General features: G+C 33.2%; 2 protein-coding genes across 3 annotated transcripts in view; both read right to left on the bottom strand.

The window, feature by feature from the left end:
- The window catches only part of LOC127882362 (uncharacterized), a 175,660-nt gene that overhangs the window by 64,049 nt on the left and 97,498 nt on the right, over window positions 1-14,113 (bottom strand). The gene's annotated exons all lie outside the window — the stretch shown is intronic.
- Window positions 1-14,113, bottom strand: part of LOC127882325 (homeodomain-interacting protein kinase 2-like) — a 125,613-nt gene that overhangs the window by 42,339 nt on the left and 69,161 nt on the right. The window contains exon 13 of one of the 2 annotated variants that reach the window (XR_008050503.1): window positions 13,242-14,038. Coding sequence is in view for 1 of the 2 variants with exons in the window: in XM_052430889.1 (XP_052286849.1) it covers window positions 13,711-14,038 (328 nt within the window). In the remaining variant the exon portion in view is untranslated. Of the gene's footprint in view, window positions 1-3,596; window positions 14,039-14,113 lie in introns of those variants that run through there. The other variant, XM_052430889.1, reaches the window with a different exon arrangement.

The raw sequence follows: 14,113 nt of genomic DNA, 5'->3' as shown, positions 1-14,113 counted from the left end.
CAAAGGGCCATAACTCTGTGAAAAATCATCCGACCAGAACCCGCTGATAATATACACATCTCCTCTTGGTAGTGAAGCTTCCCATAAAGTTTCATTGAATTCCGGTCATTAGTTGCTGAGAAATAGCCCGGACAAGAATTGCACTATATGTACAGTTAATCGAAAATTTCAAAGGGCCATAACTCATAACTCTGTAAAAGAGAGGGCCATGATGGCCCTGTATCGCTCCACTGTTTTTGCTTTGCGAAAAAAACGTGTATTGCGCATGGGTTGAAATGTACTCAAACATGTGACTTTCTCTTTCTATCCCTCGTCCCACTGGGCGCTTAAAGTTGGAAGGGTGAGCATTTTTATATATGAAAAAAGTTACTACCGTGTTAACTAAACAGACAAACAAGGGACAAAATTGTCACAAAACCAGGTTTTCATTGTGAAAAAAAATCTGATAAAGGGAGACAACTCAAACTGAACTTTTGAAATGAACAAACAAAATTAACCCCCTTTGTAAGTTTGTTTTAAAATAAATCTATTTTTAGTCGTGGCGACCTTGACATTGGAGATATTGACGTGATTCTTTCGTGCGACACACCGTCCCATGATGGTGAACAAATGTGCCAAATGATTTTAAAATCTCATAATGAATGACATAGTTATAGCACAGACAAGCTCATTTATGGCTATTTTTTACCTTTGAACTCAAAGTGTGACCTTGACCTTGGAGATATTGACGTAATTTTTTCGCGCGACACACCGTCTAATGATGGTTAACAAATGTGCCAAATGATTTTAAAATCTCACAATGAACGACAAAGTTATGGCCCGGACAAGCTTGTTCCGCCCGCCCGCCAGCCCGCCAGCCCGCCAGCCAGCCAGCCAGCCAGCCAGCCAGCCCGCCCGCATTCGCCAATCTAATAACCAGTTTTTTCCTTCGGAAAACCTGGTTAATTCCTTCGGAAAACCTGGTTAAAAAGCCCGGGAATTGTTGCACAGGTCCTTTGCTTATAACGTAGGTACATTTATCTCTCCAAAAGATATTGCTGAAGATCAAATCTACGCATTTGATTTGAAACAGATTCACAAGACCCATAGGAATCAAAATGCCTTAACCCTTTACCAAACAACACATTTTGGACTTTCCCAATTTGAAAGAGGTTGCAGACGTCAATTGAATTAAAATGGAATATGAAGGAAATGATCAGGTAGGGTAGAAATAATTGTGATAAAAGGAGAAATTGCTCATCAACCCACACATCCCTAAGACCAACAGGCCTGAGAATATTATGATCATCTAAAGATTATTTCTTTATATTTATTAATGTATTTAATTAAGTAATACATTTGACTTCTAAGATCATTTCATAACTTATATTAAAAAAATTATAAAATGGTCAGAAATATATTATGGATTGTTGAGCAATTGACAATCATTTCAACAATTCATGATCAGTCACGATTCACAAATGGAACAATGAATCATTAGTTATTAAAAAGCAGCATATACGATAGTTATGAACATTGCACTTCATTAATTTCAACACCTTCTCTTGGATACAAAGTTTGAGTTTACCGTGCAGTATCATATATTGATTTTCCTTGAAATAATTATGTTCATGGAAGTTGTGTTTTTAAAATCAATAATATATTATTAAACTGGTTTTAACACTACAAAAAAGACATGAAACTAACATGTCATCCAAAATATTTTCATCCGGATATATGGTCACTTTCGACATATTTAAATAAAACCCGACTTTTTTCAGTTTATAAGAAAAACATTCATAACACATGTTCTTACTTCAATGCCTTTGTATGCAGTCACCATCTGACCTAAAATGGCACTAAATGACAGGGTTTTATCTCATGTTTACAAGATGTTGATGTTGTTGTTGGTCACAGCCAAACGGCCGCAGTAATTTCCACTGGTAAACGTCATATGTTCAGTTTTGTGACCCCTGGGGCCGGGTCAAATTTGAGCCCAGGGGAATAATTTGAACAAATTTGGAAGAGGACTATTAGATATCACTACATACCAAATTTAGTAGCCCTAGGCTCTATAATTAAGAACAAGAAGATTTTTAAAGTTTGCACAAAATAGGCCTTATTTAAGCATATGTTCATTTTTGTGACCCCTGGGGCAAGGTCAAATTTGTTCCTAGGGGCATAATTTGAACAAACTAAGTAGAGAACTATTAGATGTCACTACCTACTGAATTTGGTAGAAATAGGCCCAATGGTTATGGACAAGAAGATTTTTATAGTTTGCACAAAATGGGCCCAATATAAGCATATGTTCAATTTTGTGACCCCTGGGGAACGGTCAAATTTGATCCCAAGGGCTTAATTTGAACAAACTTGGAAGAGGACTATAAGATGTCATTATATACCAAATTTGGTAGCCCTATGCCATACGGTTATGGACAAGAAGATTTTTAAAGTTTGCACAAAATAGGCCTTATATAAGCAAATTTTCAATTTTTTTACCCCCTGGGGCAGGGTCAAATTTGACCCCAGGGGCATAATTTGAAGAAACTTGGTAGAGGACTATAAGATGTCAATACATACCAAATTTGGTAGCCCTAGGCCTAATGGTTATGGACAAGAAGATTTATAAAGTTTGCACAAAATAGGCCTTATATAAGCAAATTTTCAATTTTTTGACCCCCTGGGGCAGGGTCAAATTTGACCCCAGGGGCATAATTTGAACAAATTTGAAAGGGGTTCACCACAGGAACATTCCTGAGAAATTTCATCAGATTTAGACCAGTAGTTAAGGAGATGTTTTAAGAAAAAGTTAACGCACGCACGGACGGACGCACACACACACAGGACCATGACATAAGCCCCGCTGGCCTTTGGCCAGTGGAGCTAAAAATCATCCGACCAGAACCCGCTGATAATATGCACATCTCCTCTTGGTAGTGAAGCTTCCCATTAAGTTTTATTGAATTCTGGTCATTAGTAGCTGAGAAATATCCCGGACAAAAATTGTGCACGGACGGACCGGCGAAGCGGCGACTATATGCTCCCCCCAAAATAAATTTTGGGGGAGCATAATAAAGAAACGGTACTTGACAAAATAATATTTCCCTGATGAAATAGGTTTGTAATGATATTTTATGTTTTGTTCTACATTATCAAAGATATTCTGCAAAATATTTCATATTCAGTAATCAGAATCTTCATTTTTTGGAGTAACTCCCATTTGTTTCACCCGCAAATAATATTGTTAACTTGATGAAAATCATTGACATATATTGTTTTGCAAATATAAGTTCGTTCACATTAAATGTGAAGCAGAGCAACAATTGACTCACCAGAAGAGATTGCTGTGTGTATCAGTACCGGTATATTTATTTTTCCAACAAGTTGGATTCAGGGCATCATAATTATACATTATATCATTCTTTATGATGTAAAGTCAATCTAAAGTTGTGATAATAAGGGAATATATTATCTTAAAAATACAAACATTCTACTTATTGGCAGGCTGCATTGAGTTTACCTGCACTGATTTTTCTCTTCTGCATGTGCAGTATTTACCGATGTTTTAACACACAGTCCTAAATGGATGCAGAAACTAACCAAACGAAATCAAGACAGAATATACTCCATTTTATTGTTTATTTTCCTATTGATCCCAGGCAATTAAAATATACGCTACAGATACATGTGAAAGTGAACTCAACAGATTTAAACAGGCAACCGATTGGAGCCCTTTCCACAACCAACGCCCTCTTTCCAAAAATGGCATGTCATATCCACTGACCACTCAGTAAAATAAACTTTTGGTAAATACTTTTAACAACAGCAATATTCATTAAAAACACTGTCTTTGAATTTCCATGGTTGTATACTTGAAAATAATAACTGCTGCAATTCCAATGCAATTGAGTACCTTCTTGTTTAAACTAATTTTAATTGAAATATCATTTAGCTGCCAGTTGATGTTTACATGCATTTTATTTAATACATTCTGTTTTTTAATTGTTACTGATTCGAAAGGTGTTAAGTACCTTCCTGTTTAAACTTTCAAATAGGTCGATGGCGTTTACTACTTACTGCTACGACTTCAATGGAATTAAGTACTTTCTAGATGTTAACTTATATTGTATTCATTTCAAAGTCATTTGGTGCCTTCTTGTTTTTACCCTCCATTTATTTTCTAAAAGCTCCAAAATAATTTACAAGTTATTACTATTTTTCACAGATACGAGTTTAAAGCAAACCCAAACCCCATCAGTTTACAAACATGATCATCAAACCCTAAAATCTCCCTATGACAAAGGGCGTTGGTTGTTCTGGTCTAACAAATGAGGTATTGCACACATTACAAGATAAAAGTCAAGTCAGTGTAAAAGTTAAAACATGATTCAATTCAATCTATATTGCTGCTGGTACTGCACTACATTCCACAACAGAGAAATTGTATTTAATGCAAAGTATTTATAATTCATCATTTATAAAAACAAGAGCACCGCATAACGGGTGCCACGCTCGGATGCGGGTGCAGTTTTGAACAAATGAAAGCTTGTCAGATTATTTTTTTTCAAGGTCAGTGACCTTGACCTTTGACCTAGTGACCCAAAAATGGGTGTGGCATGTAGAACTTATCAAGGTGCAGCTACATATAAAGTTTCAAAGTTGTAGGTTGAAGCACTTTGATTTTAGAGCCAATGTCAAGGTTTTAGCGGACGGCACAACAAGCTGGCTATGACAATACCTTGGGTTTTCTCCGAAAACAGCCGGGCTAAAAATGAATAAACATTGAATAATTTTAGCCTTTCCCCACTTTGATAATAAGATATACAAGTGTTGAAGTCTGTTTAATCCCCACAACTTGAAAGGTGCAGTGCCTAACCACTTTAAAAACCAACATTATCCACAAGATCAAAATAAACAATTCTTTACACACAAAAAAAGTTCAGTAAATGTAATAAAGACTGACATAAATAAAACAAGTTAAGCTTTTAAATACTAAAATTAATTACAAATCTGTATTATTGGAACACTATGTTAAGAAAAAAGAAAATTTGTAAGCTATTGTAACAATATGCTAAGTAAAATGTGTTCAAACAAGCATTAATGATGTGTTTACAAGCTTTCTTACTTAATTTTAAATAATACACTTAACATTTTGCTTTCACGTACATAATAAATATGTTCAACATTCCATAATAACATTTAGTAAACTAGAAATTTTAACAAGAAAAAGCTGAACAGTTTACAAAACCACAAAAACAACAATCAAAGATGAGAGATTAAATACTTGAAGCAGACATGGTGAATGAAAGAACGGTTGGTAGAAAAACAATTTGCCCCAATGTTAAACTTCAAGAGTGCCAGCTTGTTCTGATTATAATCATTTGTACGTTTATTTTTGTGAGAAAGACAGAAAGACACTTATTTCTGTAAATTGTCGTGTATTGCAGTAACTCTCTTAAAGGAATATTTTTAAATTTCACTAAACAATGTTGTTTGTTTTTCATGCATATTATTTGTCCAACTAGATGTTGCTTCCATCAATTGAGAAAACAACAACACAATTTACAATTTTGTTATCCTAATCATCATAATTGTTTGTTTATCTGACATTTTATTATCCTACACATGTTTAAACTGATTTTTAACCCAAATATTTTGTTAACGATACATTGAATACCGGTAATTGTGTATTGAGTCAGATGCAATAAAATAAATGGTCATGTTAAGGACACCTGCAATTCCAGTATTCACAATATTTTCCTTACTAAAATAATACAATTCAAACATGCACATGAAAAAAATATTGAGTTACTCAACACTAAATTTTCTACATGATATACTAACTTACTTTCAATATAAAAGCAAGCATATAATTTCAAGATCTTTGTTAGTTTAGGATATTTTTACTGGAATGTCATTAGCAACTATGTTGATAGCTTGACAAATAGACTTGGTCTGATTCCTTGTTTATTTAAACCCCAGAATAAATTTCAATTAAAATGACTCACTTGTATAACACTATATGTAATATTGTTCATCTTTCTATTTATTAATTACTGCTTTGTTGAATGATTAATGTGCTATGACATTAATCTTGTAGGTTTTAGCATTTGAAAGCAAATCCAGTGGTTGAGTGTATGAGATCAAACATTACAATATGGAACATGTTGTTTTGAAAATGGTAAAAGCATGTGTTGACAGAATATACAGTGCATAAAGGAATATGTGACAGAAAATACACACAAGTTTGCTTACATTTGACCATTATTAACACCTGTCTGAAAAAAAAACTTAAACAGAATTTTAGTAATTATTTTACTGAATCAGATATTTTATTGTGCACCATAGCTTTGGAATGTTGTAATGTTGACTGTATCACTGCTTGCACATTTATTTGCACTTTACAAATGAACATTAAAGCACTTACTAGTATGTAAGCCTTCTTATCAACAACCAGTTGTATTGCGAAGCTACTGTTAATTGAATCGAGAGTAAAAAATGTAATAACTGAATTGACCATTGAACATCATCTAGTACATAAATACCCTGATTTTCCATCCAGATTGTTAATCCCAAAAATGTGTAACGTATATTTTCATGAGAAAAAAATGGAAAAACATCTGCATCATTCAACTCAACAGGTGTTCAACTCTGCCAGCCCACCTCCACTAAAATGCTGCTTTTTAACCTTTACTGCCCAGATATGCGTCAAACTCTGTGAAAAGTTTTTTTAATGCATGTGCATTAAGTGTTGTCCCAAATAAGCCTGTGCAGTCTGCACAGGCTAATCAGAAACTACACTTTCTGCCATAACTTGTATTTTGCTAAGAAGAGACTTTCTTTTTATGATATCATAAAAGCGGAAAGTGTCAACCCTGATAAGCCTGTGTGGACTGCACAGGCTACTCAAGGACGACACTTTATGCACATGCATTAAACCCCTTTTACATAGAGCACGGCCCATATGCTTTTGGGCGTGTTTGTAGGGTTTTCGAAAATTAAATTGAATTAAAGACCTTTCTTACAAGATTCAAGTTTTAAAGGCTTTATTTCCAACCCCAAGATACTGATGAGCAGCAAACAGCATAAGAGTAACTCGCAGACTGTTCTGGTTTAATACTGGTTACAAAAGGCATTTTACTTTAATTCTGAGCGGGGAAGTGTTAAACAATTGAATAGTAGCAGCAATATGTATAGATATTCATAGCACCGAGCACAATATAACTTTGATATTTAAGAAACAATACAATAGACACTTCAATATTCAATATTATGATAAAATAATAAGCATGCTAATGTCATCAAACATGATATGTTTAAAAACATGAGGATTGATAATTTATTACACTACCGGTACTTAAATAATATAAAGAATTAAAACATTAAAAAAACAAGAGCTCAAGTATTGTATCTGAAAAGTGCTTAATATTCAATTCAGCAAGTGTCAAGAGATTTGTTCAAAGATTTTAATGTTCTTGCAAAAGTAAATATATGAAATGTTTTTTAATATTTATTTTAACAAGGAACAAGAGGGCCAAGGAGCATTGGTGGCTCATCTGAGAACCAAAGGAACTACCCTGTTCTCAGCAGCTTTTGTTATGTTTGTATAATATATGTGACACAAGACCTTTGCTGTACATATAATGTAATATTTTATTGGCATGTCTCCCTCAGAATAAGCCACATCAAAATAATATAAAAATACTGATTAGTCAACTTACTTATACATTAACTATAATTAATTTGTTTGTTATAAGTAAGAGACTATGAGCAAATGATGAATGAGGTGATACTAAAGTCACTTAACAATGAAATGGTGTCCACATGATATAGGCACATTGACAATAATCTAAAATAATGTGAACATTTACACACGATGATGAATGAAGAAAGGAAATATATGAATGCAATTAACTTGTGTGTGTGTGTTGGTAGTAAATGAAAATACTGGGTAAGCGAACAAAATTATCACCCTATTACTAATATATACATAAATACAAGTAGTGACAATAATATATAATTATATATCCGATTGAAACCTAGAAGCTAATACACGTCAGATAAGAAATGGCACAAAAATACAAACAACATGAACTTCTAACTATTACTATTTCAGTATACACAGTCAAATTAATACAGTGGGTAATAAGGACTGGGAGTACAATATTTACAGATTTCAATGCCTGGAATACCAATACACAAATAACACTGATAGTTAAAGTGAAAGGCAACACATTTACAGCATGCAACAAACTACACGTGTATTGAAAAAAAGTTTAAAACAAAATCTACAAACCTCCACCAATACACCATGTTTTAAAATTTTAAAAATATTTAACGGAGAAATTTACCAGGGTACCGGGTAATTATAATTATAAAATTAATTTGAAAAACAAAAACAGTAAAAAAAGAAAAAGTTAGGTACTAAAAATTATGAGGAAAATGTTGCAATTAAAAGCTGGTTATTCATTTTCTGTTACCCTAATACACTAAAACTTTTACAAGCCAAAACATTTATTATGAAATGCAAGAATTATAATCTCAAATCTAAGCTCCATCAACCACACATCTGAAAAACTGTCCACAACAAAACAGTAAAGAAACTGCAAAGAATGAAATAATAAATCTGCATATGCTAAAAATTGATCATTAAAATAGTTTTATTTAAAGAATTATTGCATTTAATACTGTACAAAAATCACAAAACTTATGACAAGTCTTATTTTAAATATGTTTCTGTTTGCACAAGCTGTTTGCTTATCGGCTGAAAAGTAACTGATTACTTTAAGGATGAACAGAATACAAGAGTGCCAACTTGTCAAAAAATGTGCCCTTACTAAATACTGCCCCAACATTCAATTTCTAATGATGTTACCAAAATGAATAAATATATCTAGAAATAAGAATTGACCCGTTGCAGACATGCATCTGCAAAATAAATTACAATAAAACAAACATCTACTAAACAAAGGAGCAAACCAAAAAGAAATGACTAAGCATGCTAAATACATTAATGACTAAATGTAAATCCTTCAAATAATGTTAACACTTCCATATACATACACACTTCCATATACATACACACTTCCATATACATACACACTTCCATATACATACACACTTCCATATACAAACACACTTCCATATACATACACTCCTAACTATTTTCCCAGATAAAATTCATTTTTGAAACCACACAACAATGTAAAATACATGCACACTCAATCCATGAAATCATTGTACATGTGAGGTAATATGGACAACCTTTGTTATTAGGAAGGACAATGCAGCTACAATGAGTGATGTTACATACAAGTTTTTGAAACATAAAACTTTCATATTCTTAAAACCAAAACATTAAATTATAAGTTTCTATTTTAAATATGCCCCTTCTTAATGGAAGTGAGCTCTTAGTACAGAAGACTAAAAGTATTCATTCAATAGGACATAAATACTTACATTAAAGGCTGGTAAAATATGCCTCCAGTACTACGACATGATGTAACTACAGGGCAGCAACTAAATGAATAAGACTAAATATAACAGGTTACAATCACAATAACTAATGATAAAACGATACATGTTAAAAGATGAGAAAAAATGCAAAAAGCCACAATACTTCAACGATAACCAACAGTGATTAATAATAAACACTACAAAGTGTTAGTAACAATTGACTGTACAATACTGAGAATAATAGGCATTTGTTGCCCTAATGGTAATATGAACACACACGGAATTAATTTTCTACGATATACACTGCAGTTGAATAATGCTGCCAACAAATGAGCTGCGTTGTGCAAATATGGGCCTTGGGACATATCCACACAGTTTAGCTCCAGATATGCCTCTACATCCATCTACTTCTGACACCATGAAATTTTGCATGACTTAAAAGTAAACCGGCTTGTCAAACGCTATGCAGGAAGCATCTAGTATAAAACCCACTTGCACGCAACATGGCTCAAATGAAATACCACTACTAACCACTATTGTTTACAGGTACATACAAACTAAAGGACAAAAATATACATACAAAAACAAGCTAAAATTTAAAATAGGCTTTGTAAAAAATATCATGGGCATGTTTTTTTATATATTCTTGAGTTAAAATGTTATTTTTGTAATTAATTTGATATAAGAGTGGCAAACACATAAAATACAACCATATTTCCCAAAGATCATCATAAAATGAACTATGCAAAGCAACATTTAGATGAAAGTGTATTCTTAATTATCAACAATAACAATTCAACAAGCATGAAAGACAAGTTATCAGAATACATATTATGTGCAGCTGACATACAACACCATAATTCTTAACTTCAAAACTATGGTAACTAAAACAAGTAATACACAATTCAGTAAAATAGTTCTGCACAATGCTATCGAAATTTGCAATTAACATGGATTACACAATGTTTAATATACTGAAACTAACTATAGGTCCACCAAATGCTGCCCATAACTTGCAACAGCAAAACGAATTGTCATCGAGTTATATTGACCATGAATATTGTTGTGACCTCATTTTTGCTCTCTCCAATGTACCAATTTTTCTCTTGATAGCAAATAAAATTACAAAACACAGAAACAAAGCTTTTATTCCAGCTACTTTGATGAGTTAAACTCTACATTAAATGCATTTAAAGTAGGAATTTGACAGCAAATTATATATTTAAATTTCAAGCTGGCTTTATACATGTGAAACATACAGCACTTCAAGCTGTCATCTAAATTACCTTGCACAGTTCCAGCATGGTTGCTGACATGACTAATAAGTAAACTAAGATGTATTTCAAACACCCTAACGCTCAAATGCTTTAGATAACTGATAAGGGAGGAAACATGATTCATGACCACCAAGTAAGGTTGATAGGTCAAGTCAGACTCCTCAGTTTGTACAGATGTTTTAAACCAGAGGAAGTTTAATATCTACTATGTTAGTACAACTTTTTGTGATTTTGATTTTAAAGATAAAGATAATTAAGTCAAAGAGATAGGGAAAGAATTAGACATTGATTAAATGTACTGAAAGAATTCTATCAAATATCAAAGTATTGTACATATAACTGATACAATTTGTTTGCACTGGTGTTGCTTTCCTTACTCACTGAGAATTTTGATCACAAAAGGGTTCATCTGCCATATGACACTATTGCTAATTTATCAAATCAGCCAGCATCAATATCCATAATGCACCAATCAAATACAGCATCACTATCCATAATGCACCAATCAAATACTTGCACTGAGTTCGAAATACTTTTGGATTAATGGTTTGTAAAATGCCTCTGAACAAGTGACTGTACACACTGGGTTGCTATCTTTTTTGCATAAAATAACCATTGTTTGCATTCTGCCATTATTCTTCCAATGTTTCCATCATATACAATTCAATTTCAGTCCAATGTTTTTTCTACCAATATTACTCTATAATTTATTTTTAAAATGTCTTTGAATATATTCCAACACGAGCTTCTCTCTCTGGTAAATGCATTACAACAATCTAGGCAAAAGTAATTGTAACTAGAATATGTTCTCATGATTTGAGAAAATTCTTATGCTTAAGTACTTTAATTGCATGTATGACATATGAGATAAATGAAGCACATGCCAGTAATAGATTTGAGATTATCATACCTTTTGACCAGGTGATTTGTAAAAGAAATACATTAATATATCTTCCTATTCATTTACTGCAAATAGCAAGAATAAAACCTGCATAAGTCATATTCTATTCATTAAGAATAATATCTTTAACGACTAAAATAAAGTAGTACTTACACTCCAGTTAAAAATAATGCACACAATATACAGATATGAAAATAGAGTATGTACAATTAAAAAATACACATCATGGGAAAAATACAGATTAACATATAAGTGGTTAATTCTTTGTTTTATGTACGCTGTATAATATTATAAATTTAAGTGATACAATCTTCATGCATGATGAAGTATATTAATATTTATGAAACATGAATAATGTCATATTTATAAAACATGAATTAATGCAAACACAGAACTCTAATTTCAATGGAGCAATGTGTCTAACCACAAGCCAACATGTGATGATGATCATCTAACAGTGATATGCAATTTAAATGAATGAACACATGAAAACAATCACTAAAGCATGGGATCAATCGTTCACAAATATCAGTTCATTATGATATCAGTATCTGTCTCATAAATGACATGTTACAAACACTTTGCCATAACGTTCAAAGTTTAATTCAGAATCAGACAATTTTGTTGTTGTTGTTGCTACAGCAACCACATATCTGAACCTTTTATTTGAGACAGAAAATATCACAGTCAAAGATGAGAATTTCATTTTCAATCTTTGAGAACAAAAACCAAATCCATGAATAACTTAAAATTATATATTTAAATTTAAAACTTGAGAACCTTATTAAATTTACTTTGATTTCTTCAACACATGTGTCATTGAACCCTCATGAACCCAACATCAACCTTAACAAAACATTCAAGTCATAAAAGCACAGAAAAAATTGAAATGATCATACAATTTCTAATTTAAACTAAGGCAGTCAAACTAGTGAATTAATAGGACAGTATTACAAAGAAGTAAACATATATCAGCACTAAAACTAAAAACTGATTCTAATACTATAAATATACAATGTACTCAACTATAATCGTTGCCATAAAATAAGAACAAGAGGGTCATGATGGCCCTGAATTGCTCACCTGACTAACAAAATACAATCACAACCCAGTTTTAATAAAGATAAACATTCTGACCAAATTTCAGAAAGATTGGATGAAAACTGTGACCTCCATTGTCTTCACAAGGATTTTCTAATTTTTGACCTATTGACCAAGTTTTTGACCCCAGCTGACCCAAATACAATCCCAACCCAGATTTCATCAAGACAAAGATTCTGACCAAATTTCATGAAGATTGGATGAAAACTGTGACCTCTATTGTCTACACAAGGTTTTTCTATTATTTGGCCTAGTGACCTAGTTTTTGACCCAAGATGACCCAAATACAATACCAACCCAGATTTCATCAAGATAAAAATTCTGATCAAATTTCATAAAGATTGGATGAAAACTGCGACCTCTATTGTCTAAACAAGGTTTTTCTATTATTTCACCTAGTGACCTAGTTTTTGACCTAGTGATCTAGTTTTTGACCCCAGATGACCAAAATACAATCCCAACCCAGATTTCATCAAGATAAACATTCTGACCAAATTTCATAAAGTTTGGATGAAAACTGTGACCTCTACTGTCTATACAAATAAATTGTTGACGGTTTTTCTATTATTTGACCTAGTGACCTAGTTTATGACCTCAGATGACCCAAATACAATCCTAACCCAGATTTCATCAAGATAAACATTCTGACCAAATTTCATAAAGATTGGATGAAAACTGTGACCTCTACTGTCTACACAAATAAATTGTTGACGGACGGACGCACACGCGCACACAACGGACTCCGGACATCACATGGTCATTTAAGCTCACCATGTCACTTCGTGACAGGTGAGCTAAAAACACAGTTTAACTAATTTTAAAACCTGTCTAATGACATCAATGCAGTTAGAAAATCTAGAATAAAATTCTAATAAAAGCTAATAAAATGAAACAAACAAAAAGTAAACTCTGGAAAATGCCCACAATCAAACTGTTCTTCCATAACAACGACACGATCTTTTTTTTAAAGATGTTCCCCAATACGATTGCTGGCTATGCAGCAAAGTACTGGTATGGTCTAGCTTTAGTCGGCGATAGCTGGTACGACGTGTAGATTCCTGTAGACGCATTTAGAGCGGGGTACTGACCAATCTGAGAGTGGTATGTAGCAGGGATAGTGGATGTGGCCTGCATGACTGGATGCACATGCGCAGGCAGGGGATGGGCCGCGTACTGCACGTGTCTCGGACTCTGGTGGGCGGGGGGCGGGGCTATCGTCGGGGAGAAGGGGCCAAACTGTCCGAGACCCGGTGGCATGCCCATCTGGGGCTGCTGGTGAGCTGGTACCAGGTAGTGGTGTATCGGGCTCGATTGACGTCTCCTGGATATATCATACATTTTATAAAATAATTTGATAGAAGATTTTTTGCTAGTACAATTTCCATTTTGACAAAAA

Source organism: Dreissena polymorpha, chromosome 1 (genome assembly GCF_020536995.1).
Source record: "Dreissena polymorpha isolate Duluth1 chromosome 1, UMN_Dpol_1.0, whole genome shotgun sequence".
NCBI classification, from domain to species: domain Eukaryota; kingdom Metazoa; phylum Mollusca; class Bivalvia; order Myida; family Dreissenidae; genus Dreissena; species Dreissena polymorpha.
The sequence above is the reverse complement of the archived record's forward strand: the minus strand, read 5'-3'. Positions and strand labels throughout refer to the sequence as shown.